The 27,967-nt window shown below is 38.8% G+C and overlaps 1 protein-coding gene across 3 annotated transcripts in view; it reads right to left on the minus strand.

Annotated features, from left to right (window-relative positions):
• The window catches only part of POLQ (DNA polymerase theta), a 141,434-nt gene that overhangs the window by 50,812 nt on the left and 62,655 nt on the right, over positions 1-27,967 (minus strand). For all 3 annotated transcript variants that reach the window (XR_008911118.1, XR_008911119.1, XM_007493754.3), the window contains exons 13-17: positions 18,736-18,929; positions 17,807-17,931; positions 16,225-16,468; positions 8,524-11,561; positions 981-1,124 (exon numbers count right to left, since the gene is read on the minus strand). Coding sequence is in view for 1 of the 3 variants with exons in the window: in XM_007493754.3 (XP_007493816.2) it covers positions 981-1,124; positions 8,524-11,561; positions 16,225-16,468; positions 17,807-17,931; positions 18,736-18,929 (3,745 nt within the window). In the remaining 2 variants the exon portion in view is untranslated. The remainder of the gene's footprint in view (positions 1-980; positions 1,125-8,523; positions 11,562-16,224; positions 16,469-17,806; positions 17,932-18,735; positions 18,930-27,967) is intronic.

The following is a 27,967-nucleotide window of genomic DNA, read 5'->3' on the forward strand; positions in this document are numbered from 1 at the left end:
CTGAACAAATTGTGGTATCTGTTGGTGATGGAATACTATTGTGCTAAAAGGAATAATAAAGTGGAGGAATTCTATGGGGACTGGAACAACCTCCAGAAAGTGATGCAGAGCGAGAGGAGCAGAACCAGGAGAACATTGTACACAGAGACTGATACATTATGGTACAATCGAATGTAATGGACTTCTCCATTAGTGTCAATGCAATGTTTCTGAACAATCTGCAGGGATCTAAAAAACACTATCCACAAGCAGAGGATAAACTGTGGGAGTAAAAACACCGAGAAAAGGCAACTGCTTGACTACAGGGGTTGAAGGGACATGACTGAGGAGAGACTCAGAATGAACACTCTAATGCAAATACCAACAACTTGGAAATGGGTTTGAATCAAGAACACATGTGATACCCAGTGGAATCACACATCAGCTATGGGGGGGGGGGGGGGGGGGGAAGAAAAGAAAATAATCTTTGTCTCCAATGAATAATGTTTGGAAATGACCAAATAAAATAATGTTTAAAAAAATAAAATATATATATGCATTTTTTTAGAATATTTTTCCATATATACATTATTCAGTTTCTTTCCTTCCCCCCTCCTAGAGCTGACAAGCAATTCCACTGGGTTGTACAAATGTTGTCCCTTGATACCTATTTCCATATTATTAGTTTTTGTTTTTGTCTCCATTGAACTCTCTCTTGTAACCAAAAAATGGCTAAATAAAAGTACTGGCAGAGCCACCCCCACTGACAGCATGTACATCTGGAGGATCCCCCGTCCCTCTACAGAGAAAAGGGTAGTTTCCAGCCTTAACTACATGGAAACACACATATACTGGCTCTCTATCCAACTATTTTGTGACTCTCGTCACAAAAGATAAGGCAGGTAGGTAAGATGGAATCCATGTAAAAATGATGTGAATATCCTAAAAGATCACCCACAAAACTACACACTCCTCAGGCTAACCAAATGACGTGAACTTACCAGAATGCAGTTCTTCCTGTTGCAGTGACAAATAGTAGGCATCCCTTTCACCCCAGCAGACAGCCAGTCCAACCAGCAAGAGGTCTTCATGGCCTTTAACAGGAAACCCATCATCTGTAGCAGGGATCAATTCTGGCGATCTTACTAAATGAAGATAAAATGAAGTGAAATTATAAAAGTCATCTATAAAAGCAGTTTGTCACTAAAAAAAGTGATAAAGTCTGTATATTTGTCATGTCGATTCATTTTTATAGACTTTTTTCTTTTAAAAATATGCACAACTCAAGTTGCAAGTTTAGTTATTTATGTAGTATTTCTAGAGATAGGCATTAACTGACATTAAACAACTGGCATTAAACAAAATCTACTAAAGATTTTCCCGTAAGCACATCTAGAATGAAGAATGGTTCAAGAAATGTGTTGAATATAAAAGCTCTACGAGGTGTTTGCATTATTCAATTCAAAATCAAATAATTAAAAATCATTACTATACCATATGAATTCTCCTGAGGACTCAATAATTCTTATAAGCATTAAGTATATTTTCAGAGAAAATAATTGTGTCCTAATTGTCTATATGGAGAATGAAATTGATGTATTTTTATTGGAAGACATTTCCAATTTTATAATACAAGTCAATAGTAAAATAGAATTTGGTATATAAAAATCTAAATGACAGAAAATACATTTATTCTGCAAAGTGATATAGACAGTTATATTTACTAGTACAAATAACATAAGCTTAAACATACACAAAGACACAAATTAAACATATAGATATGCACATAAGCAGATACATGCATACATATAGATTTTTTTTAAAATCTTAGACTTGAGGGGGCAGCTGAGTAGCTCAATGGATTGAGAGTCAGGCCCAGAGACAGGAGGTCCTGGGTTCCAGTCTGGTCTCAGACACTTCCCAGCTGTGTGACCCTGGGCAAGTCACTTGACCCCCATTGCCTAGCCCTTACCACTCTTCTGCCTTGGAACCAATACCCAGTATTGACTCAAAGACAGAAGGTGAGGGTTTAAAAAACAAAAACCTCAGTCTTGGCAGGCCTGCTTGCCCAGCTATATTAAGTATTCTTAGTTTAAAAAGATTGGATATTTCTTCAGTGTGGGCATTAGCTCCATCAATAGAGACGGTGACCCATCTGTACCGAGGGTTGATTTCTTTCATTTTATTGATGTCTTTCATGTTTATGCCCATCATTTCTTAATGTTCCTCTCACCAGAACTTATTAGTAAGAAAGAGAAACATTAAAGCAAATTAAAGCGTCCTAACGATGGCGTCTGGCATTTATGCCGCACTCTGGGGCAGTGGTTAGCTCAGTGCCTGGCACATAAGAAGCACTCAACAAATGACTAACTGCAGCTCCCCCCCTTTAGTGAAGTCCAATCTCTAAGCATTCACGGAGCCCCCCTGGACGTTAGGGGCCGTGTCAGCCCTGGAGATACAAAGGAAGGCAAAGTGGGCCCCTTCTCTGAGTGGCTCCCATTACCTTGAGGAAGACAACAAAGGCCTGCATGAATGAGCTACAGGCAGGATCAGCTGGAGAGCGGCTCCAGGAAAGGTCCTAGCCCTGGGCGGAACCGGGCCAGGTCTTTGGTAGAAGGTGAGATTTTAAATGAGAACTGAAAGAAGTCACAGAAGCCTCGAGGCGGAGACAGGGGAGAGGATTTCCGGGCATGAGGGACATGCGGGACATCCAGGGAAAAGGCCCCGTGTCTTGGGCAAGGAACAAGGAGGCCAGCGCCCCAGAATTGTAGGGGGGATGGAATCAACCACAAAGACACCGGAAAGGCAAGAAGAGGCTGCCTGTGGACTTTAAAAGCTAAACAAAAAAATGTGGTATTTGACCTTGGAAACAATAAGGAGCCACTTAAGTTACTGAATGGGGGTGGGGGGTGGGGAAGGGGGGTGACTGGCCAGACCTGCCCTTAGTGCTGGGGGAAGGGAGGAAACAAGTATTAACCAGAGACCTATTATGTGCCAGGCTCTATGCCAAGCGCGTCACAAATAGGATCTCGTTTGAGAGAGGCCTGATAGGGGAGAGGAGAAAAGTGCATCTTGTCATGTTCTCTAAGAGATGGCCCTGCACATTTGAGTTTGGCAGCCTTTTCCTGTTGTTTCTATTTATCTAACTATAATCTCTGTTTACTGTTCCCCAGTTCCACTTCCTCCCTTCTATATCAAGGTATACAAGTCTTCGAGTGCTTCTCTGAATTCCTCATACTTATCATTTCTTACTACAAAATAACATTCCATTCATTTACTATGATGCGTTTAGTCACTCCTCAATGGGTGCCAAGTTTGCAGATTTTTGCTACCATGAAAATGTGCAGCTACTAATATTCATCATTTATGAGACCTTTTCTTTGGGCCTTTGAAATCCTGGGGATATAAGCCTAATGGTGAGATCGATAGGTAAAAGGTTATGAACAATTTGGTGATTTTCTCACAGGATTCCAAAGTGTTTTCCCAAAACCTGGGGAATCTCTACCAACAGTGAATTGGTATTTATGTTCTCAGACCTCTGCAATATTGAACTTTTTGGTCTTCTTGTCACCTTTGTCAACTTGAAAGATGTAAGATAAAACCTCAGTTGTTTTGATATAACTTTTTTAGGCGATTTCTAACTTGTTTGTGGTTTATATTTCTTCCGTTCTTATCTTCTGGCCACTTATTTTTTAGGGCATATCATTTTTTTATTCTATCAATATCTGCACTATGTTCTTTTCAGAGATATTTGATGCAAAGATATTTTCCCGATTGACAGTATCTCCTTATTCTAGTTGCATTGATTTTGTTCATGCAATTTTGTTTTGTCTTTTTTGAGTTATTCTATTCTATTTGATAATGAAATTTCCCCCTAACCATATCTATTTTTTTGGTCTAGATAATCTTAAATATTTCTGGCTGCCCTTCCATTTTGTATATGTCGTGAGATACCAGTATCACTTTGTTTTCTGCCAAACTACTTTTTAAGTTTTCCCAATAATTCTTCTTCCTGTTATTTGTGTTCTTTGTTTATTGAACACTGAGCAATTTTCTTCATTTGCTTTTGAGTCTTACCTAACTAATCCATAGGTACAGAGTGGATCTTATAGGGTAACTATTAAATATTTTGTTCATTTTGTAGTGATTTTGAATAGAATTCCTCTTTCTCTGGTTTCCTATTAGCTTTTATTAGTATTCTATAAGATCCTGATTATTTTTTTAAGTTAAATTTTACCTTGCCACTTTGTCAAATGCAAAAATGAGAAAAAATTTCCATTTGCATTTGTAGTAAAAGAACCTAGATTCAAAATCCAGCTTTGCTGCCTACTACCTGGGTAACTAAGTGCAAGGCACTTATCCTCCGAGTCTCAGTGTACTCATCTCTGAAAAAGGAATTAGCCCAAATAAATGACTTCTGACATCCCCACCAGCTTTGTCTCTATGATCTTATGATATACATACTCCTTTTAAAAATATATATACATGAGTATACTATGATTAACAAATGACAAAGTCATATAAAGGCATCATTTTGCATTTCAGCATTATGTATTTTCTCAATCAGTGGATAATATATTATAACTACTATAGTAATGGAGGTCATCATGTAAAAAGATAAGAGAAAAACTATTGGACCACAACACCCAGGGACATGATTAGACGTTCACCTTACATATAAAACAACACAGATCCTGGATTATCTTAAATTGCAATGTGGTCCATGTAGCCAGTTTTTCTGAGAAGCTGAGGATTTAGGAAGGGCAGCCGCCACATTTCTGCTGGGAAGAATGAAACTCCTTAAGAGCAGAAACCACTTGCTGCATTGCCTTGTATCCTCAGTACTTAGTGCCATGCCGTAATGAGTGTTTGGTGACTTGTTTGTGGGAGGTGGGAGGCTAGAGAGATATGGCTGCTGCCTGACTTCGAGGTAGTAACAGTGACGGATGAGGTAGGAAAAGTTGGCTGCAACTATCCCCCAAAGGCTTCTAAGTATGGCTAGTGACTCCAGCATACAAAAACAAAGTACCGAGGTCTCTAGAAAACACGCAGGGCACCTCCACAGCCACGCAGACACACACAGACTTCAGGACCATAGCTGAAAGGTGAAAGGCACTTGAGGACCATGAGGCCCAGGGAGATTGAGCGACGGACACTCAGAGGGTGTGACAGAGATGGGGCTTGAACCCTAAGACGATACTGTAGGTTCTTTCCACAGACCATGCTTGGCTGAAAGAGTACACGGTCTAATGAAGGGGAGAAATGAATAAACAGGAAGATTAATGTATGAAAAGAAAGAAGGCAGGTAGTTGACCATGCAGCCTGCCCTCATAAGCATGGGACAATTGAGAATATCTAGAGGTTAAATTTTTAGTTTTTAAATATCAATTTATTAAACTGCCACTCAAGAAAATCTAAGTGGCCACGGACTTGCTCCAGTCCAGAACAGACTCTATCAAACTCACCACGTGAGAAGCCTGTGGCCAGAAGATGGGGATAAAAGAGCAAGCAGCTAAGCAAAGAGGCCCGAGTTCTTGTTGCGTAAGCCAATATAAATATCTAGAGCAGGGCCCCCAAACTATGGCCGCCCCCTGAGCCCCTGTATCCGGCCCCCACCCCACTTCCAGAAGGGGCATCTCTTTCATTGGTGGTCAATGAGAGGAGCCCTGTACAGCACAGGACGTACAGTACTACTTCCAGTGGAAGACGTGGGCATGGTGAGTGGCGATGGGGGGTGGGGATTCCACACTGTGTATATGGCTGCCCGGTTAGGGTTAGGGTTAGGTTTTTATAGTGCAGCCCTCCAATGGTCTGAGGGACAGTGAACTGGCCCCCTGTGTACAAAGTGTGGGGACCCCCTGATCTAGATATTCCTTTTGAGACCATCACTCAGTCTCTTCCCAAGACATCCTAAGAGGCTACTCCTTGGAGACACCAAGACACTCCTCCCTACCAAGTGGCTGCCTTGTGCACTTTGCACTCTTCTGATTTAATCACCTAATCAAGTTTACAGATAAACAGGCTGCAAGCCTCTACTCTCTACTGGGCCCCATTTTTTATATCTAGACAAAAGAAGGGAGGACCCACCATAGCCTCAGAGAGAGAGGGCTTGAGCTTCAGCCCTAAAATCAAACTGTTTGAGCTCTAAAATCAGAAGGTATTTTTTTTTTAAGAATCAAAAACCTGGGTTCAGAACCAACCTCTAACGTCTGTGTGATCATGAGCAGTCATTTAACCTCTGTAAGCCTCAGTTTCTTTATTTAGAAAATGGGAACAATAATATCTATAGAATTGACCACGTCAGCTTTGTTGTGAGGTTCAAAATAGCTGTATGTTAAGTACATGAAGTGGCAGAGATTTCAGTCACTATTACGAAGGTCAGGTCATTTATAAAGTAGTTCTGAGAAGAAATATGTCTGAAGTTAAAGATAGTTTTCAAACAGATAACCACTGAGATAACTACCCTGCCTCCAAACTGCCACACCACGTATCTGTGCTCCACTCCTTGGTGGAGGCATAGCTGTATATATACCTGGCAGCACTGGAAAAGCAGAGGACTCTGGAGCCAGGAGAGTTATATGCTCAGATGTGATTTACTTTTCTGAGCATGGGCTACAAACACTTTCTTTCCTATAATTATTTAAAGTTACATATCTAATTAATCACTAAATAATGAACATAACTAGTATAATAGAAATGTTTCTGTCATTACTACTAATCTCTTATTTTTGGATCAAAATAATAATAACTGGTATACCTTTTTAACCATTTTTTGTCATGCATATCATCCATTAATTAATGTCTGATGTCCAATTCAAAAATATTTTATAGAACTTTTATTAAGCAATTTCTATTCAGAACTCTTGAGTAGTTAATCCCATGCAGCAGAAAGAAAACAGTTACATATTTCTAATAGTAGTAATGTAAATATTTTCTAAATAAGACCATGGGAGACTTCTGGGTTAAGGTGGCCCCAGAGTAGACTCAAGGCTCTTCCTCTCCTCTCCAAGGAATGATATACAGTGCCTCAAAAGGACAAACCCCCCAAAACAGATGAACGAAGGGGCTCCACTGTAGGATGCAGCCTTGAAGGTAGGCGGGACTTGGGCATTTCCATGCTATAAGGGGATAAAATAACTCCCACCAAAATACAAGATGATCACCCCACCCCCCATCCACCTATTGTGCCAGAATTAAACCCAGCGCTCCTGAGTCAGGCTGAGTGTAGGGCAATCTCTAGGTTCTCCGGAGCTAGCTGAGAACATCACAAATTTACCCTGGAGAGCAGTGAAACTTGGGACAGCAGGAAGCTGAGGAACTCGGACCTTGGGCACAGAAATAAGGTAGAGAGGGGCACACACAGCAGATGCTGCAGAGACTCAAAAATAGCCTCAGGGAAAAAACCACTCTGGAGCTTGATAAAAATGGAAATTGGTCACAAGCTCTTTAAGAGGTCAGATTTGAGATGATGAACCAATTTGGAAAAATAGAACAAACTTAGTAAGAAAAGTGGGAAATAGTTCAAAAGGAAAATAACAGTTTAAATGACAGAAACTCCCACTTGGAAAAAGAAGCCCAGAAATCAAAAGAAATGATAAGCAAATTGGAGACTAGAATGAAACAGTAGGAAGCCATGAAAAGAGGGATAGATCAAACCAAAAATGAACATCAAAAGGTCATAGCTGAAAACCAATCCTTAAAGACCAGAATTGGGCAAGTAGAAGCTAATGATCTCACAAGACAGCAAGAATGAATAAAGCAAAGTCAAAAGAATGACAAAATAGAAGGAAATATGAAATATCTCACTGAGAAGATGATTGACCAGGAAAACAGATCTAGAAGAGACAATTTGAGAATCATTGGTCTACCAGGAAACCTAGAAATAAACAGAAACCTTGATATAATACTACAAGAAATTATTCAAGAAAGCTGCCCTGATGTTCTTCAACAAGAGGGTAAAATAGACATTGAAAGAATACATAGATCACCCACTACACTAAATCCTCAAAAGACAACCTCCAGGAATTTAATTGCCAAACTTAAGAGCTTCCAAGCTAAGAAACAATATTACAAGAAGCCAGAAAGAGACAATTCAGATATCAAGGAGCACCAATCAGGATTACACAGGATCTGGCAGCCTCCACAGTAAAGGAACACAAGGCTTGAAATATGATATACAGAAAGGCAAGAGAATTGAGTCTACAACCAAGGATCACCTACTCATCAAAACTGACTATATAGTTCCAGGGGGAAATATGGGCATTCAACAAAATAGGAGATTCCCAAGTATTTATAAAGAAAAGATCAGAACTAAACAGAAAATTTGATATCCAAATACAAAAATCAAGAGAAACATGAAAAGGTAAATAAAAAAGAGGGGGAAATTTTTTTTCTTCTTTAAGGGCTTCAAAGGGGTCAAATTGTTTATATTCTAAATAAGACCATGAACATAAACCTAAATAATAAAATGACAGTTTTCCACCATTATCTATAACCACTACACACATGCAAAATTGTTTTTAAGAAAGAAAAACAAATGCTTACCTTGCTTAAATTTACCACCTATACTTGTCGATTTAAGACATGTAGGGCGACTGGCCTTTTCACAAGCTAGTGAAATGGAAAATCTCTTTTTGCTCTGCCATTCTTTGATGAAGGTACGAAAGAGAGTTTGGTCACTTGCTACATCAATGATGGTTAAAATCTCAGTACATGGGACTAGAGTTAATTGTGACATATCTTGTGAAAACTTGGGCGAAAGGTCTGTATCTTTAGTAAGACTCTGGTTTTTCATATGTATATTTCCATTTTGTCTAAAATTTTGATCTTCGATATCTGATGTCAAACATTCATCTGTATGTAAAACCATTTTGTCTTTCCCAAGTTTTTCAGATGTTCCAAGGACCTGTGATAGGCCATGCTTAGGTGGTACAGAAGTGGATGCAAGAGGAAAAAATGCATGACTTTCCAGATGATCAGAAATAATATTGCTTTCCTTATAAAGCAAAGGAGATGAAGTTTCACCATGAAAATCTGAGCTCTTAGCATCCTTTTTCAACTCTTCAAAGTTGTTTTTTAAGCCTATGCTCTTTTCCTTCAAAGTAGGTGGCTCCATATTCACTATACTTGGCTTATCACTTTCCAATCCATCTAAAATATTTTGAAGTCCTGGGCTTAAATCAAATGATGCCCCAGACCATGCCACAGGATTGTCTTGATTTTCTCCAGTAAATTTATTTATTTGGACATTTTCATCCTGACCTATCCTATCTACTCTTGATCTAGGGTAATTACCATTTATAACTCCAGAATTCCTTTGCTCTAATCCATTAAGAGTTACTGCAGTGACGTGTTGCTCTGGAATGAGAAATAAATCTGGACCATCCAAAGCTTCAGCCATCTGAAGGGAATCTATTTCTGAGAACATAATTGATTCATCACTGAAACTGACAAACTCTTGCTGTATATCCTGATTCACATCAACTGGTAATAGATTTGAAACTGCTTTATCCATTGATCCATGAGGTTGTTGACACAAAATGGAATTGGAATGATCATAAGTAATTGCAGAAGGAGGCATGCCTTTTTGTGGATCTGGTTTGTGCTCCTTTATTTCATCTTTTTCTAAATCTTCACTAAAACTATCAAAAAGCAAACTATCACTCATATTCAAACTTGTTTCAAAAATGAGTTGGCAATCTCCTTCTTGGCCAACTGAGGCTCTCTTTTGAAGACCTAGGGGAATAGCTGATTCCACTGAATCTTGTGTTTGATAACCCTGAAGAAAACTATTTAGTTGGGAATCAGTGACAGAATTTTCATGCCCTTTAAAAGGAAAATAATTTTCCTTCGATGTCATTGGAGATTGTAAAACTGGGCTTTCTAGGACTTCAACAGCATGTGACTCAGTGGTTTTCTTCATAATATCTACAATCCCAAGTCCTACAGCTGTACCTTCACTAGAATAAATATTATTTTCATTCTGTGAAGTGCTAACAGAATTCTGTCTTCTTAAGCGCTTCTGGGTCAACATCGCTACTAAGTTTTTGTCCTTTGCTCCTTCTTGTTTCGCAGCATCAGCTGCCATCTGTTGTATTATTTTCTCTGTCTGAGTATCCAGGTGGAAGCTATCATCAAAGTCCCTGAAGCCTAAGCCTAAGTCAGAAGACCGATTATTTTTGGTTTCATTTGCAGCATAAACACCCACTTTTTTTTTCACTCCAGAGGTCTTTGGATCATTTTCATCCTGGTCTCTATCCACAACTCCAACTTGAAACATAATTCCATTGGGCACCTTGGGTCTACTTATGTTGTCTTCTGGTGGCTGAAAATGACTGGGGTTATTTTCATCAGCCTTAGACTCTCCACCTTCACATTTGCTAGTAGCAACACTTTTCTCTGTGTTTGTAGAATGACTGTGTGTTTCTCTTCTTAACAATACTTCCTCTTTGACACAGACTTTTGCATGTGTAACGGGTCTTTTTTGAGGGCAATTAGTAATTGGATTGGCATTGGTGTGCTTCCCATAAACACTCTGATTTTTCATATAATTGTTATTGTCTAGCAAAGCATTGGTCATTATTTCTATATTTGGCTTGGCTTTCCCCACTCCATTGTACCCAACAACTGAAGGGGCTTGGCCAGAATTATTTTCTGTTTGAGATTCTACAATGAGATGTTCTGAATCAGAATCTTTAGTCATTTGGTTCTTTAAACAACTTTCCTCTGGTTGTAGAAGTTCTGGTGTTTGGTGTTTAAAATATTTGACACTAGTGCCCAAAGATTCATTTTGAGCAGAAGACTCAGGCATTTGAAATTCTGTACTCTTTTCATCTGAAGGGAATAAATCTTTAACAGTACCAACAATAGTAATACTTTGTGAACCAAGTCTATGTGTTCTAGAGTCTTTGACGCTGCATCCAGCTTCAGAATGGTTCAATTTACTTTGATTATAAAACTGAGGAGTTTTGGGCAGCTTTTCTGAACTCAAATTTAAAGCTGCTCTTTTCCTATTTCCATTAGAGAATGTTTTAGTAATTTCCTCAGTGCTTGACTTTCTTTTATTCACAGTAGTGACTACTTTATCTTTACTTGTTCCCAAAAATGGGGATTTTCTTGAACTAGAAACAAATTCATCATTTTTCATTTCTACATGTAGCTGATGTTCTTGATTTCCACTTTGCGGAATGTAATTTGAAGTGCTGGCAGGCATTTTGTCCATATGAGCTTTTTGCTCAGTATTGGGCGAATTCTTTGTAAGAGACTTATCAAAAGGAATTGTGGTTTTTCTCTTTGATCCTCTAGGTCTTTTAAATAAATGTTTGGCGGGATACCTAGATTTTAGGTCCTCCATTTCTGATTCACTGCTGCTAGCTGAATGGGTTTCAGAGTTTAAAAAAGAGTCTGGATTCCACTGCACTCCCATTTCAGCTAACTCTTGCTGCAAAATCATTCTGGCTTCCTTCACAATAAGTATTGCTGCTTCTCTTTCAGTTAATCCCTTTCTCCCAGCTACCCAGATAGTTCGAATACTCCGTCGTTCTTCAGCTGCTTCTTCTTCTTCATCTACTGCCCTGCGGACACTAAAGAAGAAAATGAAGAAGTATAAAGAAATTGTCCAGAAGATAACAGACACATCACTGCTTAACATACCTCTTTCTCTTTAAATGGAATCAGAGGAAATTTTTATATATTTTGGGATATGTAACTTTAAAAAATTTATCAAATACTTATTGTTGGAAATTTTTGTAACAAAAGGTGAAGCTTCCAGGTAATTGATTTTTTTTTTTACTATAACTACTGAGTACTGTATACCCACTAAAATATGGCACACTGCTTCAGAGTACCTGCACCAATATTGGATCCTAGAAGTCAAAAGAATTCTCTTTTTTTTTAACAAAATATTTATTTTTCTTGTTAATAAACAGTAATGTGGATAATAATGAATGTGAATTAATAAATCCAAATCATTCTTATTACTTATTAAGCAGGTGAGTTTCAAAAAAAAAGTATCAAAAAGCAAGAAAAATCAGGGGTCTCTGAGAAAAAAACAGATATAATGGGCAGATAGGCACAAGAGTCAGAACTCCCCCAACTACTAGTCCTGCTTACAGCTCAGCTTTCACAGACATGATCCAGGGAAACAATTCTTCTGAAAAAAGGGCTAGCCAACCTCACCAAATGCCAACCACTACAAATAAGGCAGGCAAACCAGCTTAGTTGTAGTAGCAGAACCCAAGAAAGAAAGAGACAGAAGAGAACGTTCACCAGACAAGTCAAAACTTCACAACCACCTTGACCACCATCTCTCCTTCATTACTGATGGAGAAGAGTCCAGGGCCCTTGGCTTACGAGTCTTGGGAATACCATGCTTCCAGCTCAGGGCACTCAGCCTAAGGGAAGTGCCCTGACAACTCTGCTTACAGATTCTGTAGCCACAGCTACTGAAAACCCAGAAAAATAAAAGTTCCTGCCTCCAAAATCCTGGGCATTGACAAATGGTTCAGCATCAGCAATTGATGGGATTATGGGAGTAGAAAAGTATCATCTTGCTTTGTTATTGCTCCCTAAGGACAAGAGGACCTTTCTACAGGACTTGCAGCTTCAACCTTCCATATACATTGTCTTCTCCATTGAAATGGGAGCCCTTTATAAAAGAATGCATACCTCTTGAACCAGGAATACTACTACTAGGTCTGTATCCCAAAGAGATTTAAAAAAAAAAGGGAAAGGACCTCTTTTTACAAAAATATTTATTGCTGCTCTTTTTGTGATAGCAAAGAATTGGAAACTAAAGGGATGTCCCTCAATTGGAGAATGGCTGAACATATTGTGGTACATGATGGTGATGGGATACTATCATGCTGTAGGAAATGATGAACTGATGCAGAGTGAAATAAGCAGAAGCAGGAGCACATTGTTCATAGTACCCGCAATACTGTGCAATGATCAAATGTGATAGACTTTGCTACTATCAGCAATACAACGATCCAGGACAATTCTGAGGGACTTTTACAGAAAAAATGGTTATCCAACTCTGGAGAAAGAACTGTTGGAGTAGGAATACAGACAAAAACATGTTTTATCACTTTATTTGGGTATATGGTTTGGGGTTTGGGTTTTAGAATATTAGTCACAAAAATGAAAAATATGGAAATATTTTTTGCTTAATACATGCATAACCCAAATTGAATTGCTTGCCAATTCCAGGAGGGGGCAGGGATGAAAGGACAGAGACAGTTTGGATCATATGACTTCAGAAAACTTATATGGAAATTTGTTATTAAATGTAATTGGAAATAAAATAAAAGTAAATAAATAAATGCTTGTGGACATGACCATTCCAGTAGAGTGTGCTATATAATCTTACTTATAACCTTAGAGTCAGGAAGCCAAACTCATCCCTGTCTCCAAAACACTCTTGCTTTGTGACCATAAGCAAGTCATTTAATTTTTTAGGATATTTTCATTACCCTAGGCAACTCTCTAGAACTTTAAGTTACAGATGAATCTCTGACTTGGGGTTGAGAGACTTTCTACACTAAGAGTTCCCTACACTGATGAAATCACAAGTTAACCCCACCTCCCCCCCAAAAACGACTTTATATATCTCTCTACAACCTACATGTTTATATCAGAAAGTAAACCACACTGCATTATACTGGAGGCCTTCCAGGCTAGTATTCTATTTCTGGATGTGTAACTCGCTATGTGGCAGAATTTCCCTGCCTTCCTTGACATCCTAAAATGAAATCGATGTCATCCCGAATCTCAATCTTTCCTTTAACACCAAAACTCTGTTCAATCTAACTGTATAATCTTACAGATAGTTTATTTTCCTGAAAGTAGTATGTAATAGCCCACATTTTCCCATAGAAACAATGTTATAAATAGGCACCTTGGAAAGTAATATCTGCATGCAAATGCTCCACAACCACTGGTAAATAGGTCATGTGGGAGATTCTTGTTTAGGTACACATTGGACTAAAGGATTTCAAAGGTCCCCTGAAACATCAAGGTTCTGTGTAAAATGGTAATTGAGTTCTTCAGCTAGCCCACAAAAGCATCTCATCCAATGAGTATCCTCAGTATGATGATTTCCCTTTCACTTTCTAATTTAGATATGTGGTAGCATTACACAGGATAGATTGGAAAGAGAAGAATGGAAGTGGGAAGAACTTCAACAGGGAAAACATATGGTAATGAATGCCTTGATTTGGTGATAGCAATTGAAAGGGAGAGGAAGGAACAGATGCAAGAGATAATGTGGTATTAAAATTGACAAGAAGTCATAAGAGATCATATATATGATATAGGACAGTGATGGCAAAGCTTTTAGAGATGGAGTGCTGGGCCTGCCCCCACCCTCCAGACTGAGTGCCCGTTCCCCTCACCATGTGCTTTGCTCCTCCTCCCCCTCAGTGCTGGGTATGCCCTGTTCCCCCCCCCCCCCTTTGCCCCACACAGGGGAGGTAAAAAGCATTCTCATTCGGCAAAGGGGCGGGTGAAGCGAGGAATATCCTCATCTACCCCTCTATGAACTCCCATTGGGCTGCTAGGCAGATGGGTGGGGGGGTGAAAAATGTCATCAGGCCTAGTGGAGAGGGGAAGGTGAACAGCTCCACCTGAGTCTCTCTGCCTTTCTAGTAACAAACTCTTGGGGGGGGGGGGGGGTGGCCACATGCTCAGAGAGCACTCTGTGTGCCACCTTTGGCACCCATGCCATAGGTTCACCATCACTGATATAGGTAGTACCAAAGAGAAAAAAATCCAATAATATCACAATTTCAAACAGGTAAGTTAGTGATTAAATGGTGGTGCCACTAAAAAAATACTGAAATCAGGATGACCATACTTAGTGAGAATGATAATAAAATTTTGTTTGAAAGACATTATTTCAGGTCAAAATGGACTATCCTCTATATTCTAAACATAATCTGTGCTTTCCTATCATCATGTCCTTGTTAACACACTTCTCTGCACCTGTAATTGTCCCTTTTATCTGAATACCCATCCACCCTCCAATGCTTAACAGGAAGAAAAAACTTTCCTTCTTCACACTGTCTGACAAATGCCCAGTGATCAGTCTGAGCTAACTGTGTATATTCCTATGGGTACAAACTTGTGAAAAAAGTATATCTGCACATGTACTGTCAGCAGCTTTCCAAATGAGAATGAAAAGCTGCCTTAATGTCATCACTTCTCTCCAAGATAAATTCTCTGGCACTTGTAAGAGGAGATTTTGGAAAGGCAACAGGATTACAAGGAGAGTGTCATAGAATGCTGTGAAGCAAGACTGACAGGGGTCAACCCTGTTAGAATCTTGGAAGGAGAGGGGAATGCTGGGATTCCAATGGCCAGCTCGGGGAGTTGTTCCTTGAGTCTAGAAGGACAACCAGCTCCCACACCCCTGCTCCAACCCTATGGAAAGTGGAAACTATCCCTGAAAGAGAATTTAACAAAAGTCTGAACCCCTCTAATACTTATAACTCTCCTGTGACACTGTCAAGAGCAAGATCTGAGAGGGAGCTTCTCAGTTTGCCTTTGGAGGTCAACCCTCGGAGGCGACTTGATTGCTCCACCTACCATCTAGAGATTTGCTCCTAAGTGGGTTTAGCCTAGGTTTAGCTAAGAATAGAAGGGATTTCCCAGTTAGGGAGTGTATTTCAGCGTAGCCTCGCCTCTGGTCGAGGACAGAAGAGACTTGCCAACGGTGGGGAAACAAGTTAGGTTTCATTAGTGATGGGGAAGAATCCTCAACCCACTTCCCTCATCCCATACCCCGTTATCAGCATTATTAGACCGTGCTATCTCAGAGAAGCAGTCAGATGGGTCCCTCACTGGCCTGAGGCAGAGAGGGCAGCCATTTTTGCTCTCTGGCCTTGAAGAGAAGAGACGACCCTGTCAGACGAGGTTCTGTAAAATCCTGGTCGCCTCTTTATACCATCGTTCCGAGGGCTCTCGTCACCCTAACACATGGTTTTTAATGTAAGGAAAGAAGTGTAATCTAGCTTGGGAGCCTTTTAAAATGATGCCATTTTAGAATTCTATGTAAGCTTGAATTTCTAAATGCTGGAAATTCCCAACATGAGCGGGTTGGCCACATGGCTTTAATGTGGCATGAGACTCCCTCCAATGTGATATAATACTTATAAATGCCCCCATTCATGGTTTAAAAATTCATTGAGGGCCCTTGTTATTGTTTATTCCTGCTCAGGGAAGAGGTTGAGTGGAAGGTTTTCTCACCTTCTAAATGGTAAAGAACTTTTCAGAACAGCTTCCACCTCAGCAGCGCGTCCTCGGGCAAGATCAGCCACTGTGACAAAGCCGGCGGCGTAGAGAGCTCTGGCTCTCTGCGCATTCAGTAAAGACACCCGCACTAAGTCACACAGCTCCCTCTGGACACCAAATGTAAGGCGCTTCTGAAATTGAGAGAGCAGCTGCTCCATGTTGTGCCAGCCAAGACGGTTGGAAAACACGGTTATCATCCCTGGAAGAGTTAGAACCACACAGATATAGATTAAAATCCTTTACAAACTCAACGCTATACTTCTTTAGAGAAGGTGGCCCACAACCCCCAAGAGCATTAAGCTATCACATAGCGAGTACATAATTACACCACATTGTGGTGACGAGCAGAGAAAGGGAAATGGCCGGAGCCAGAGAGGCTGAAGGAAAAATAGATGCATTCCTGTGCTTCATGAGGAGCTGGGAACTGGCATCCGCATTCTGGGAAGTAATTGAGAATTAATTATAGACAGAAAATCTCTCAACTCTGGCTTCGATCAAGTAATAGAATCACCAGGCCCATACCCCAAAAGACTAAGGATGAAAACTAAGGAAGTGTTGATCACTTTGGCAAATGCCTGACAAATGATGGTATGTAAGCGGCATATGAATGCACCATGAGAAATGATGAAAGGGTCTGTCACTAGGAAAGCATTTATAAACGGATGCAGAGTGAGCAAAACCAATAGAATAACAACAATGTAAAAACAAACCATCAAGTCTTTACTTGATGCAAAGGTAAACCAAAATTCCTGAGACTTGAAGATGAGGCGTGACATCCGACTCCTAAGATTGAAGTGATAGGCTCCAGATGTACAATGAAACATATATATTTTTTTGGACATGGTTAATGTGGGAATTTATTTTGCTTGACTGCCTATTTGTTACAAGAGTTCTAGTTTTCTTCTTTTGGCAGGAAGGAGAGAATGAGGGACAAAGGAAAATACAGAGTAGTTAGTTTTTAAGAAATTTTTAAAAATTAAGCCTAAGGATAGGCATTGGATTTGTAGTTTCATTCATCTAGAAACTTTTTCAGTGAAGAAACTCCCTCTACTAAGGTAGGTTGCCAACTTCTCTGCAAATTATAGTCTCAGAAAGTTGCCTAAGTGCACTTAGAGATAAAGTGACTTGCTGAGAGTCATATATATCCAATTAGGGGTTGGAGGAAGGTATTAAAGAAGTGGAAATTTGAACCCATATTTTCCTAGCTCCAAGGCCAGTTCACTGTACACCAGAGATGCACAGTTGCTTCTTGCAAATTAAGCAAATTAAGAAATAGACAATATTTTGTATCTTGCTATTTTACCACAGAAATAATTTCAGTGAGTATAACAAACATAGCAGTAAATGAAAGATACATAAAGCAATTATATTAAATTCAATATACATTTATTAAAGAACTACATACAGCAATAAATTAACCTAGAAATAATAACTGTTTATGTAGAATTTTAGTTACATAGATTTTATTTTTATTTATGTATTTGGTCTACTTAAATAGAACTTTAAGGTTTACAGAACCTCTATTTGTCTAACTCACCTGCATAAGTAGCAGCTGATTGTTGTAAAGACTGAATCTGTCCACGACTACAACCATATTTCTGAATAATATCCTTCAAGGGAACTTCACTGATTAAATCTAATAGAACAAGGCTAGTGAAAAATCTGTAAAGAACAACATCAAGTGAAAATGGGGAAAAAATACTCTGGCACTATTAATGAACTACTAAATTTGAACTAAAATTCAAAGAAAAATAGCTTACATTTGTATCTCAATGTCAATTTATGTCTGAAAAGTACTTTATTTTATCACAATAGGCTAGAATTATGTATGAGTTCATTTGACCCCCACAGCCTCTAGTCTCTAAACTCAGCTTTCTGGCACTTGGCTAACTCCTCCATATGTGCATGTCCGTAGCTGCTTAATTAAGATCACTCTGGAGACTTGGGAATCTTGTCTCTTGGGTGGTCTTCATGGGGATAGAGGGACTTGGGTCCCAGGGGTCTGTGCTCAACCCGTTGGCTATGCTCTCCTTCAGGGAAACAGGGACCTTTGTTTCCTAGAGGTTGTGCCTCAGTTGACATTATCAACCTCAGAAGAAACTAAAATGCCTCTGCTTCCCAAGACTAACCCTTTATGTAACTCCTCCCTTTTTGTGAAAAATGCCATCTTCACTAATACAAAATGTGTCTCTATATACATTTGTAATACTTATGGTTCATGTGTTGCTTTAATTGGAGAGAACTCTATATTCTCATTTAAAAAGTCGTCCATTCTAGATTCTACTGAAATGGATGAGTCAAATTCATGAGGAATTTATTTTTATCAACAAGAAAGTTCAGGATGCAGAAATTCAAACTGAGATTTGCTACAGAGAAACTCTCTTACCTAAGGACCTAAGGCTAGTGTTTTAGCGATCATCTACCATTAAGTAAGAGAGTAAATGATAATTAGAAAAATACCATTACCTTTTATGTATGGCCATTTGTCGGTGCTGTTTCTCAGTTTTGGCTACTATCCTTCCTTTCACAGAGCGGGCCAAGAAACCTTCTTCAATCCCCACTAGCTCTGCCACCCTCTTCAGAGAGACGGGTAATTTCTCCCACAGGCAAAAGAACCGGTACCAATCAATAGCTGTCCAATCTTCATATAGAGGAGTAACCTATTAGGGAGCGGGATAGAGGTGGAGAATGGCAATTATGTAGAAAGAAACAAAACCTTGTCATTAACAAATGAGCAGAACTGTATTAGGCATTTCACGTTAAGATAAGTTTTGCAAAAGGCTAGTTGGCAACTACATTTCTAAACACACTTCATGTGTCGCCAGTCTGGAATAGGAACCCCAAACCTAGATGCAAACAAAAATGTTTCCAAGCAGCCAAAATTCATGTCACTAAGTCTAAAAAACAAAGCGCCTTGTTCATGAGCATCCCTCGAGTTCTTCCTCAAGACCCCTGGGTAGTACCTGAAGAAGCAGGGCATAATAGGAAGACCGCCATATTGGGAGTCAGGGAACTTAGATTCACACCATAGCTCTGTTCTGTGTGGTCACAGAAAAAGTCTTCTCAGCCAAAATCCCGAGCGGAAAAATGCAACTTATTTTGGGGTGAATAAAGCCGGAGGTTATTACCACACCCAGAATGTGGCAAAGAGCTCATTTAGATGTTGGACAGTTTGTTTTATGGGCTTTTGACCGTTAATTCACATAAGTGAATAGCAGGACCACATGTAAGTACGTTAGCTAAGAGTTCATAAATTCTAGTACAAGGTCCAAGCATTTCACTGCTTCTATGATTAATGTTCAGATTCAACCCATCACAATGACTCTGCAGAAGAGACTTATTATGCCAGTCACCTCTCTGGTCATGAAATCCAAGGGTCCTGTTATTGACAGAAATCTTCATAAGTACAAATACTACTGGTAATAAACTCTGTCTTCTACAATTGAGTCAATGATTGTTTCTTCATTAACCATATGCTGACTTCTTAAATTATTGGTCTACATCTGTCCTCCCATACTCAAACCCTTAGAATAAAAATGTTGAGGTAGCTAGGTGTCTCAGTGGATGGAAAGCCTGGACTGGATTGGAGAAATCCTGGGTTCAAATTTGGCCTCAGACACATCCTAGCTATGTGTTCCTGGTCAAGTCCTTTAACCCCCATTGCCTAGCCATTATCACTCTTCTGCCTTGGAACACTTGGTATGTTCTAAGATAGATGATGAGGGCTTTTAAAAAAAGAACAAAAGGCTACACTTGTTAGTCCCCCTTCTCTCATTTAATCCCTTGCAATCTAACAGATAACTTCTAGGATTATATATCTGGTTCTAGGCTCTTTCTTGAGCTCTGGTGCTGTGGCACCAACTGTCTGATACGCATTTGCACCTACAGATCTGGAACAAAACGCACTGCCTTCTCCCACCCTACTCCCCACCCCCAGGAAGCATTCCTCTTCCACACTCTCTTTTATTGAAAGTAACACCATCTCCCACCACCAAGGTTCACAAGCTAGTAGTTATCTTTGACTCTTCGCCATCACTCCCAATTATTCCATTAATTGCTAAATTGTCTTTATTCTACCACAATATTTCTTGCATCCTCACCCTCTTCTCTAATCACAGGGTAAGTGTTCTATTTCAAGTCTTCTTATTTCTCCCTTGGATTAGTTAATAGCATAATTGGTTTCCAGTATCTGGTCCATCCCTTCCCCACCTGCACAATCCATTTTCCACACAGTTACCATTTCACACCTCTGCGCACAGAGATCAAATGGCCCCATATTTGTCCCTGGGGTCAAATACAAACTCCTCGCTTGCATTTAAAGACCCGCACAATGTGCCTCTGGACTACCTTTCTAGCTATTATGCTTTAGCCCTGCCCCACTTCACTGCCAATGGACTCCTGACAACCTGTCCTATTTTCTGACTCAAAAAAAAATCCATCTCCTCCCCTTCTAACTTTGTGCAGAGTGACTCATACATCTCAGAATCCTTACCTTCTTTCAAAGTTTAGCTAAAGGGCCACCTTTGGGTGAAACCTTTTCTAATCTCCCAGGGGCAAATGCTTTCCCCTGCCCTAAAATTAGTTTGAATTTACATGTATATGTGCATGTGGTCTCACTCTAATAGAATCTAAGCTCATTGAGGGGTCTACTTCTGTCATATATGTTCAGGTTCTAGTTTGGCAAAAAGTAGGCATTTAACAAATGAATTAGTGCTTTTTAAGAAAGCAAGAAATAGAGTAACCCTCAGGGCTGGCAAAAGGGCCCCGGAGCTGAAGGCCGCATCCTGAAAACAATCTGATATCTGATAAAGCCAAAGCAAAAATAGACCTGATCAAAAGGGATAAGGAAGGTAATTATATTTTGTTAAAAGGGACTTTAGATAATGAGGAAATATCACTAATCAACATGTATGCATCAAATAATATAGCACCCAAATTTCTAATGGAGAAACTAGGAGAATTGAAGGAAGAAATAGACAGTAAAACCATATTAGTGGGAGATTTGAACCAACCATTATCAAATTTAGATAAATCAAATCAAAAAATAAATAAGAAAGAGGTAAAAGAAGTGAATGAAATCTTAGAAAAATTAGAGTTAATAGACATATAGAGAAAAAAGAATAGGGACAAAAAGGAATACACCTTCCTCTCAGCACCATATGGCACATTCACAAAGATTGACCATACACTAGGTCACAGAAACATGGCATACAAATGCAGAAAAGCAGAAATAATAAATGCAGCCTGTTCAGATCACAAGGCAATAAAAATAATGATCAGTAATGGTACATGGAAAACCAAATCAAAAATTAATTGGAAATTAAACAATATGATACTCCAAAATTGTTTAGTTAGAGAAGAAATCACAGAAACAATTAATAATTTCATCGAGGAAAATGACAACAGCGAGACAACCTTTCAAACCTTTTGGGATGCAGCCAAAGCAGTAATCAGAGGTAAATTCATATCCCTGAGTGCATATATTAACAAACTAGGGAGAGCAGAAATCAATCAATTGGAAATGCAAATAAAAAAATTCAAAAACGATCAAATTAAAAACCCCCAGCAGAAAAACAAACTAGAAATCCTAAAACTTAAGGGAGAAGTTAATAAAATCGAAAGTGATAGAACTATTGATTTAATAAATAAGACTAGAAGCTGGTACTTTGACAAAGTACTGGTCAATCTAATTAAAAAAAGGAAAGAAGAAAAGCAAATTAACAGCATCAAAGATGAAAAGGGGGACATCAACTCCAATGAAGAGGAAATCAAGGCAATCATTAAAAATTACTTTGCCCAATTATATGGCAATAAATATAGCAATCTAGGCGATATGGATGAATATATACAAAAATACAAACTGCCTAAACTAACAGAAGAAGAAATAGAATTCTTAAATAATCCCATATCAGAAAATGAAATCCAACAGGCCATCAAAAAAATCCCTAAGAAAAAATCCCCAGGGCCTGACGGATTCACAAGTGAATTCTATCAAACATTTAGAGAACAATTAATCCCAATACTATACAAACTATTGGACATAATAAGCAAAGAGGGAATTCTACCAAACTCCTTTTATGACACAAACATAGTACTGATTCCAAAACCAGGCAGATCAAAAACAGAAAGAAAATTATAGACCAATCTCCCTAATGAATACAGATGCAAAAATCTTAAATAGGATACTAGCAAAAAGACTCCAGCAAGTGATCAGAAGGGTCATCCACCATGATCAAGTAGGATTTATACCAGGGATGCAGGGCTGGTTCATTATTAGGAAAACTATCCACATAATCGACCATATCAACAAGCAAACCAACAAAAAATCACATGATTACTATAATAGACACAGAAAAAGCCTTTGATAAAATACAACATCCATTCCTATTGAAAGCATAGGAATAGAAGGGTCGTTCCTAAAAATAATAAACAGTATATATCTAAAACCATCAGCCAATATCATCTGCAATGGGGATAAACTAGATGCATTTGGACAAATCTCCCTAATGAACAGAGATGCAAAAATCTTAAATAGAATACTAGCAAAAAGACTCCAGCAAGTGATCACAAGGGTTATTCATTATAATCAAGTGGGATTTATATGAGGAATGCAAGGATGGTTCAATATTAGGAAAACCATCCACATAATTGACCATATTAACAAGCAAACTGACAAAAATCACATGATTATCTGAGTAGATGCACAAAAAGCCTTTGATAAAATACAACACCCATTCCTATTGAAAACACTAGAAAGTATAGGAATAGAAGGGCCATTCCTAAAAATAATAAACAGTATATATCTAAAACCATCAGCAAATATCATCTGCAATGGGGATAAACTAGAAGCCTTCCCAAAAAGATCAGGAGTGAAGCAAGGATGCCCATTATCACCTCTATTATTTAACATTGTACTAGAAACACTAGCTATAACAATTAGAGAAGAAAAAGAAATTGAAGGTATTAAAATAGGTAATGAGGAGACCAAGCTATCACTCTGTGCAGATGATGGTCTACTTAAAGAATCAACTAAAAAGCTAGTCGAAATAAATCAACAACTTTAGCAAAGTTGCACAATACAAAATTAAAAAAAAAAAATTGTCAGCATTTCTATATATTTCCAACCCATTTTAGCAGCAAGAATTAGAAAGAGAAATTCCATTTAAAATCACCCTAGACGATATAAAATACTTAGGAATCTACCTGCCAAGACAAACACAGCAACTATATGAACATAATTACAAGACATTTCCCGCACAATTAAAACTAGATCTAAACAAATGGAAAAACACTAATTGCTAATGGGTAAGACAAGCTAACAAAATAAAAATGACAATCCTACCTAAATTAATCTACCTATTCAGTGCCATACCCATCAAACTACCAAGAAACTTTTTTTTACTGAATTATAAAAAAACTATAACAAAGTTCATTTGAAAGAACAAAAGATAAAGGATATCCAGGGAAATCATGAAAAAAAAATGTGAAGGAAGGAGGACTTGCAGTCCCAAATCTCAAACTATACTATAAAGCAGTGATCATCAAAACAATCTGGTACTGGCTAAGAGACAGAAAGGAGGATCAGTGGAATAGACGGGGTAAGTGACCTCAGTAAGACAGTCTATGACCAACCCAAAGATCCCAGCTTTTGGGACAAAAATCTACTATTTGATAAAAACTGCTGGAAAAATTGGAAGACAGACAGTATGGGAGAGATTAGGTTTGGATCAACATCTCACACCCTACACCAAGATAAACTCAGAATGGGTGAATGACTTGAATATAAAGAAGGAAACTCTAAGTAAATTAGGTGAACACAGAATAGTATGCTTGTCAGATCTTTGGGAAAGGAAAGATTTTAAGACCAAGCAAGAGCTAGAAAAAAATATAAATTGATTACATTAAATTAAAAAGGGTTTGTACAAACAAAACCAATGAAATCAAAATTAGAAGGAAAGCAACAAATTGGGAAACAATCTTCATAACAAAAATCTCTGACAAAGGCCTAATTACTCAAATTTACAAGGAGCTAAATCAATTATATAAAAAAACCCCAAGCCATTCTTCAATTGATAAATGGGCACGGGACATGAATAGGCAATTTTCAGATAAAGAAATCAAAATTATTAATAAGCTCATGAAAAAGTGTTCTAAATCTCTTATAATCAGAGAGATGCAAATTAAAACAACTCTGAAGACATTTTCAGAAGACATTTGAACAAGTAATCTCTAAAAGTGGTTATGGGTTTAAAATAGAATTAAGCTGATCTATACTGGATTAAGCAACCTGGTGCGCACTCATATATGAACCTACATGACTCCTTATAACTGCTCCTTGCTCCCAAATAACTAGCATTGGTTTGTGAGAAATAGAAAGAGAGAATATAATTTCAAATGCTCCTAAAAGAGTTTAAGAATTGAGTAACTTATATTAATAAATTATTGGATAACTACAAAGCTACAGCAGGTTAGGAATCACCATTAGACACTAAGCCAAATGAAAAGCTCTAATATGTACACATTATTATTTCCAAAATAAGAATTTCATTATGTCTGACATTTCAACTTCAGCTAGATTTCAAGTTGTCTAGGCCTTGGGAAAAATAAAAAATTACTTCTTTTGTGAACTCTAACACAAAAATCAGTGGCTGTCAACCCCTGGAATATTTCTATGGATATAGTTATTATTAGATTTTAATTATAATCATAGTGCATTTGCCTGAATCAAATCATAATAGTGTTTTTGCTTAAAGCTTTCTGAAAAATTGATTATGAATAGAATAGAAACATACTCAAGGTAGTTCCTGTGGCTATTTAATATATTCAAATTTCAGTTAAAAGCAATCATGTAATAAGGAAGAATACATGCACAAAAATATTTATAGTTGTGCTCTTTGCAGTGGCAAAAAATTAGAAAATGAGGGGGTGTCCATTGATTGGGGAATGGCTGAACAAACTGTGGTATATGTTGGTGATGGAATATTATTGTGCTCAAAGGAATAATAAAGTGGAAGAATTCCATGGAGACTGGAACAACCTCCAGGAACTGATGCGGAGTGAGAGGAGCAGAACCAGGAGAACATTGTACACAGAGACTGATATACTGTGGTACCATTGAATGTAATGGACTTCTCTACTGGCAGCAATGCAATGATCCAGAACAATTCTGAGGGATTTATGAGAAAGATGCTATCCACATCCAGAGAAAGAACTGTGGGAGCAGCAATGCAGAAGAAAACATATGATCAATCATGTAGTTTGATATGGATATGATTAGGGTTTTGATGTTAAAGGATCGTTATACTACAGATATGAATAACAAGGAAATAGGTTTTGAACAATGATTTATGTATAACCTTCATGTATAAGCTTCAGGAGGGGGAGGAAAGAGTGAGGGGAGGAGGGAATCGTGAATCATGTAACCATGGAAAAATATTCCTAAATAAATAATTTTTTTTAAAAAAGAAGCAATCATGCCAGTTATTACTCTCTGATTTTCTCTCACTCAGTATGAAGTCTAATTATAGTTATAAGGAAAAGAGGCTAAAGATTGTCCCTCAAAAACTATACTCAGTTATTGGAAAAGGCCTTCTAAAGTCAAAATATATAATTACCATACCTGCTTTTAAGGCTTGAAAATGGAATGAGGAAGAGAAAAAGTAAATCTAAAAGGTTTCTAGTGCTTGCAAAACTGGGTCTTTAAAATGTGGTGCTGTGAGTTTTTGAGTTGTAAATTCCCAGAATGTCAGAAATGTTTATATTTTGGTGTAGGTATGTAGCATCCCAAGCATATTCACATCTATGAAATATAGATGACTGTATTACTACTGTGTCTCCAAGCATGAGGCTTTACCGATAAGCTTTGTGAAGGTAACCTTGACCTGATCACGAGACCTATTGCCCAACACAAGTCCATTAACATGTTCGGAGACCAGCCCGGGAAAGCGTGGTTAGGTCCTACACGCCCAAAAGGTGTTCCCTCTACCTTGCCACCCAATCTTAATTGTCTATACTTTGTGATGTGGTTACTACGTCCTTGGGAGTACCGCCCAAGCAGGACATGAATAAATTCAGAGGCAATCCCATGAATTTCCTCTTGGCCTTTCTCCCTTCCATGGAGCTCCACTGGGCTCCTCTATGACTATGTCTCTCTCTTCTTGACCTTCTCCTTCCCCGAGGCTGGAACCATCTCGGCCTGCATTCTCTATCTTAATCTCCTCAACCACCTTGTATTCCATTATCCTCATTTTCCGCCTTAAGGAAAATCATAGGGGTTGCCTGCCCTATCCAATCACTGATTTGTCCTTGTCTTTCATTTCCACCCTGGTTCTCGGTTCCTACCTCTCCTCGGGTCCCATCACAAAGGTGAGCCCCTTCCCTTGTGGGACCCTGCTGGTCAGGGAAGTCCATTAAGGAAAACCCCACACTTGGCACCCCGGATTTGGGAGCGAAATTCCTTTGTCCCAGGCATTCAAGCACGTGCAACTTGAGGAGCGATCACTGAGGTAAGGAATCACAAAGGCGTGACCTTGCAGGTGGCCTCTGACGGTAAGAAACGTCTTTTATTTCAATTTCTTATTTAAGAAATTATTCAGAACCACGGGTCCATAAGCCTCATCATATACTCGTCACCTTAGACAGTTAATGTCTCTAATTGAACAGAAAGGTATTGAGATCTCTGAAGCATTGCTTAAATAGGCACTGAAGCAAAATCTGAATTCCCAGCAAGGGGAGTTCCCAAAGTGCAGCTATGAGATCTGATTGGTAAAAAAAAAAAAGAAAGAAAGAAAAAACGAGGCAGTATCAGAAAGAAAGACAAAATATCACAAGTCAGTTGGAATACTTGGGAAACTACAAGGATGGCCTTGATGGCACAACCTGTGCAGACTTCAGGCATCACAGGTGCTGGAAAGCCAAGCCTCAGTCTAACCCTAATTCTCAGAATGCCGAAGGTCCCTCCATCTGTGGAGGAAGAAGCCTCTGCTCAAACCTATCTCTTAGGGCAGATGGCCGAGAGAGCGCCATGGGCAAGTCTAACACTTTCTCCTAATCTTTTCACTATGGAGGATTCCATTCTAAAAAGCGCAGAAGCCATGACGTTCAATGCGTTTGGCTCACTGCTCCCTCCTCTACCTTATAAAACGTGGGAAATGAGGCAAAGGGCGTTCAAAGCAAAGCCATTTCAGCATCCCGATCATAAGGTAGAAGGATCTTTCCAAATGCAAGAGGAAGTCCCTTCCTTGGAAGCTTTCAGTCTTCTTCAGCCACCTTCATCCTTTAAGGCTTCTTATCTTGTGCAGCCCGTCCCCTCCCCCGCAGAACTCTGCGAGCCAAAAGGGCAATAAGGAGGCTACAGATAGCCCCCTGCAAAGGAGAAGCAGGATTTCTAGATTGTGCCATAGCATGCAAAAATATGGGAAACTCGCAGCATTACAGAGCTGATCAAAACTCTTTAGCAACAAATTTTACACCAGATGATGGAAATTAAGAAAAATATTACCTGCTGCTAAGAGCACATGGATTCTAATTACAATGCTACATTAAACAAGGAGGATTGACTTATCTCTCAGTCTTTTGCTCTTCCTTTCACTAAAGATACTAACAACATACTTAACTCACTTTCTTCAGCCAACTGATCTATCCTTGCTATCTCTCCCCTGTCTGTTGCTGCAGAAACAGACAGAAATATTCTATGTCA

The sequence above is a fragment of the Monodelphis domestica genome, chromosome 4 (genome assembly GCF_027887165.1).
Source record: "Monodelphis domestica isolate mMonDom1 chromosome 4, mMonDom1.pri, whole genome shotgun sequence".
In the NCBI taxonomy this organism is placed as follows: Eukaryota; Metazoa; Chordata; class Mammalia; order Didelphimorphia; family Didelphidae; genus Monodelphis; species Monodelphis domestica.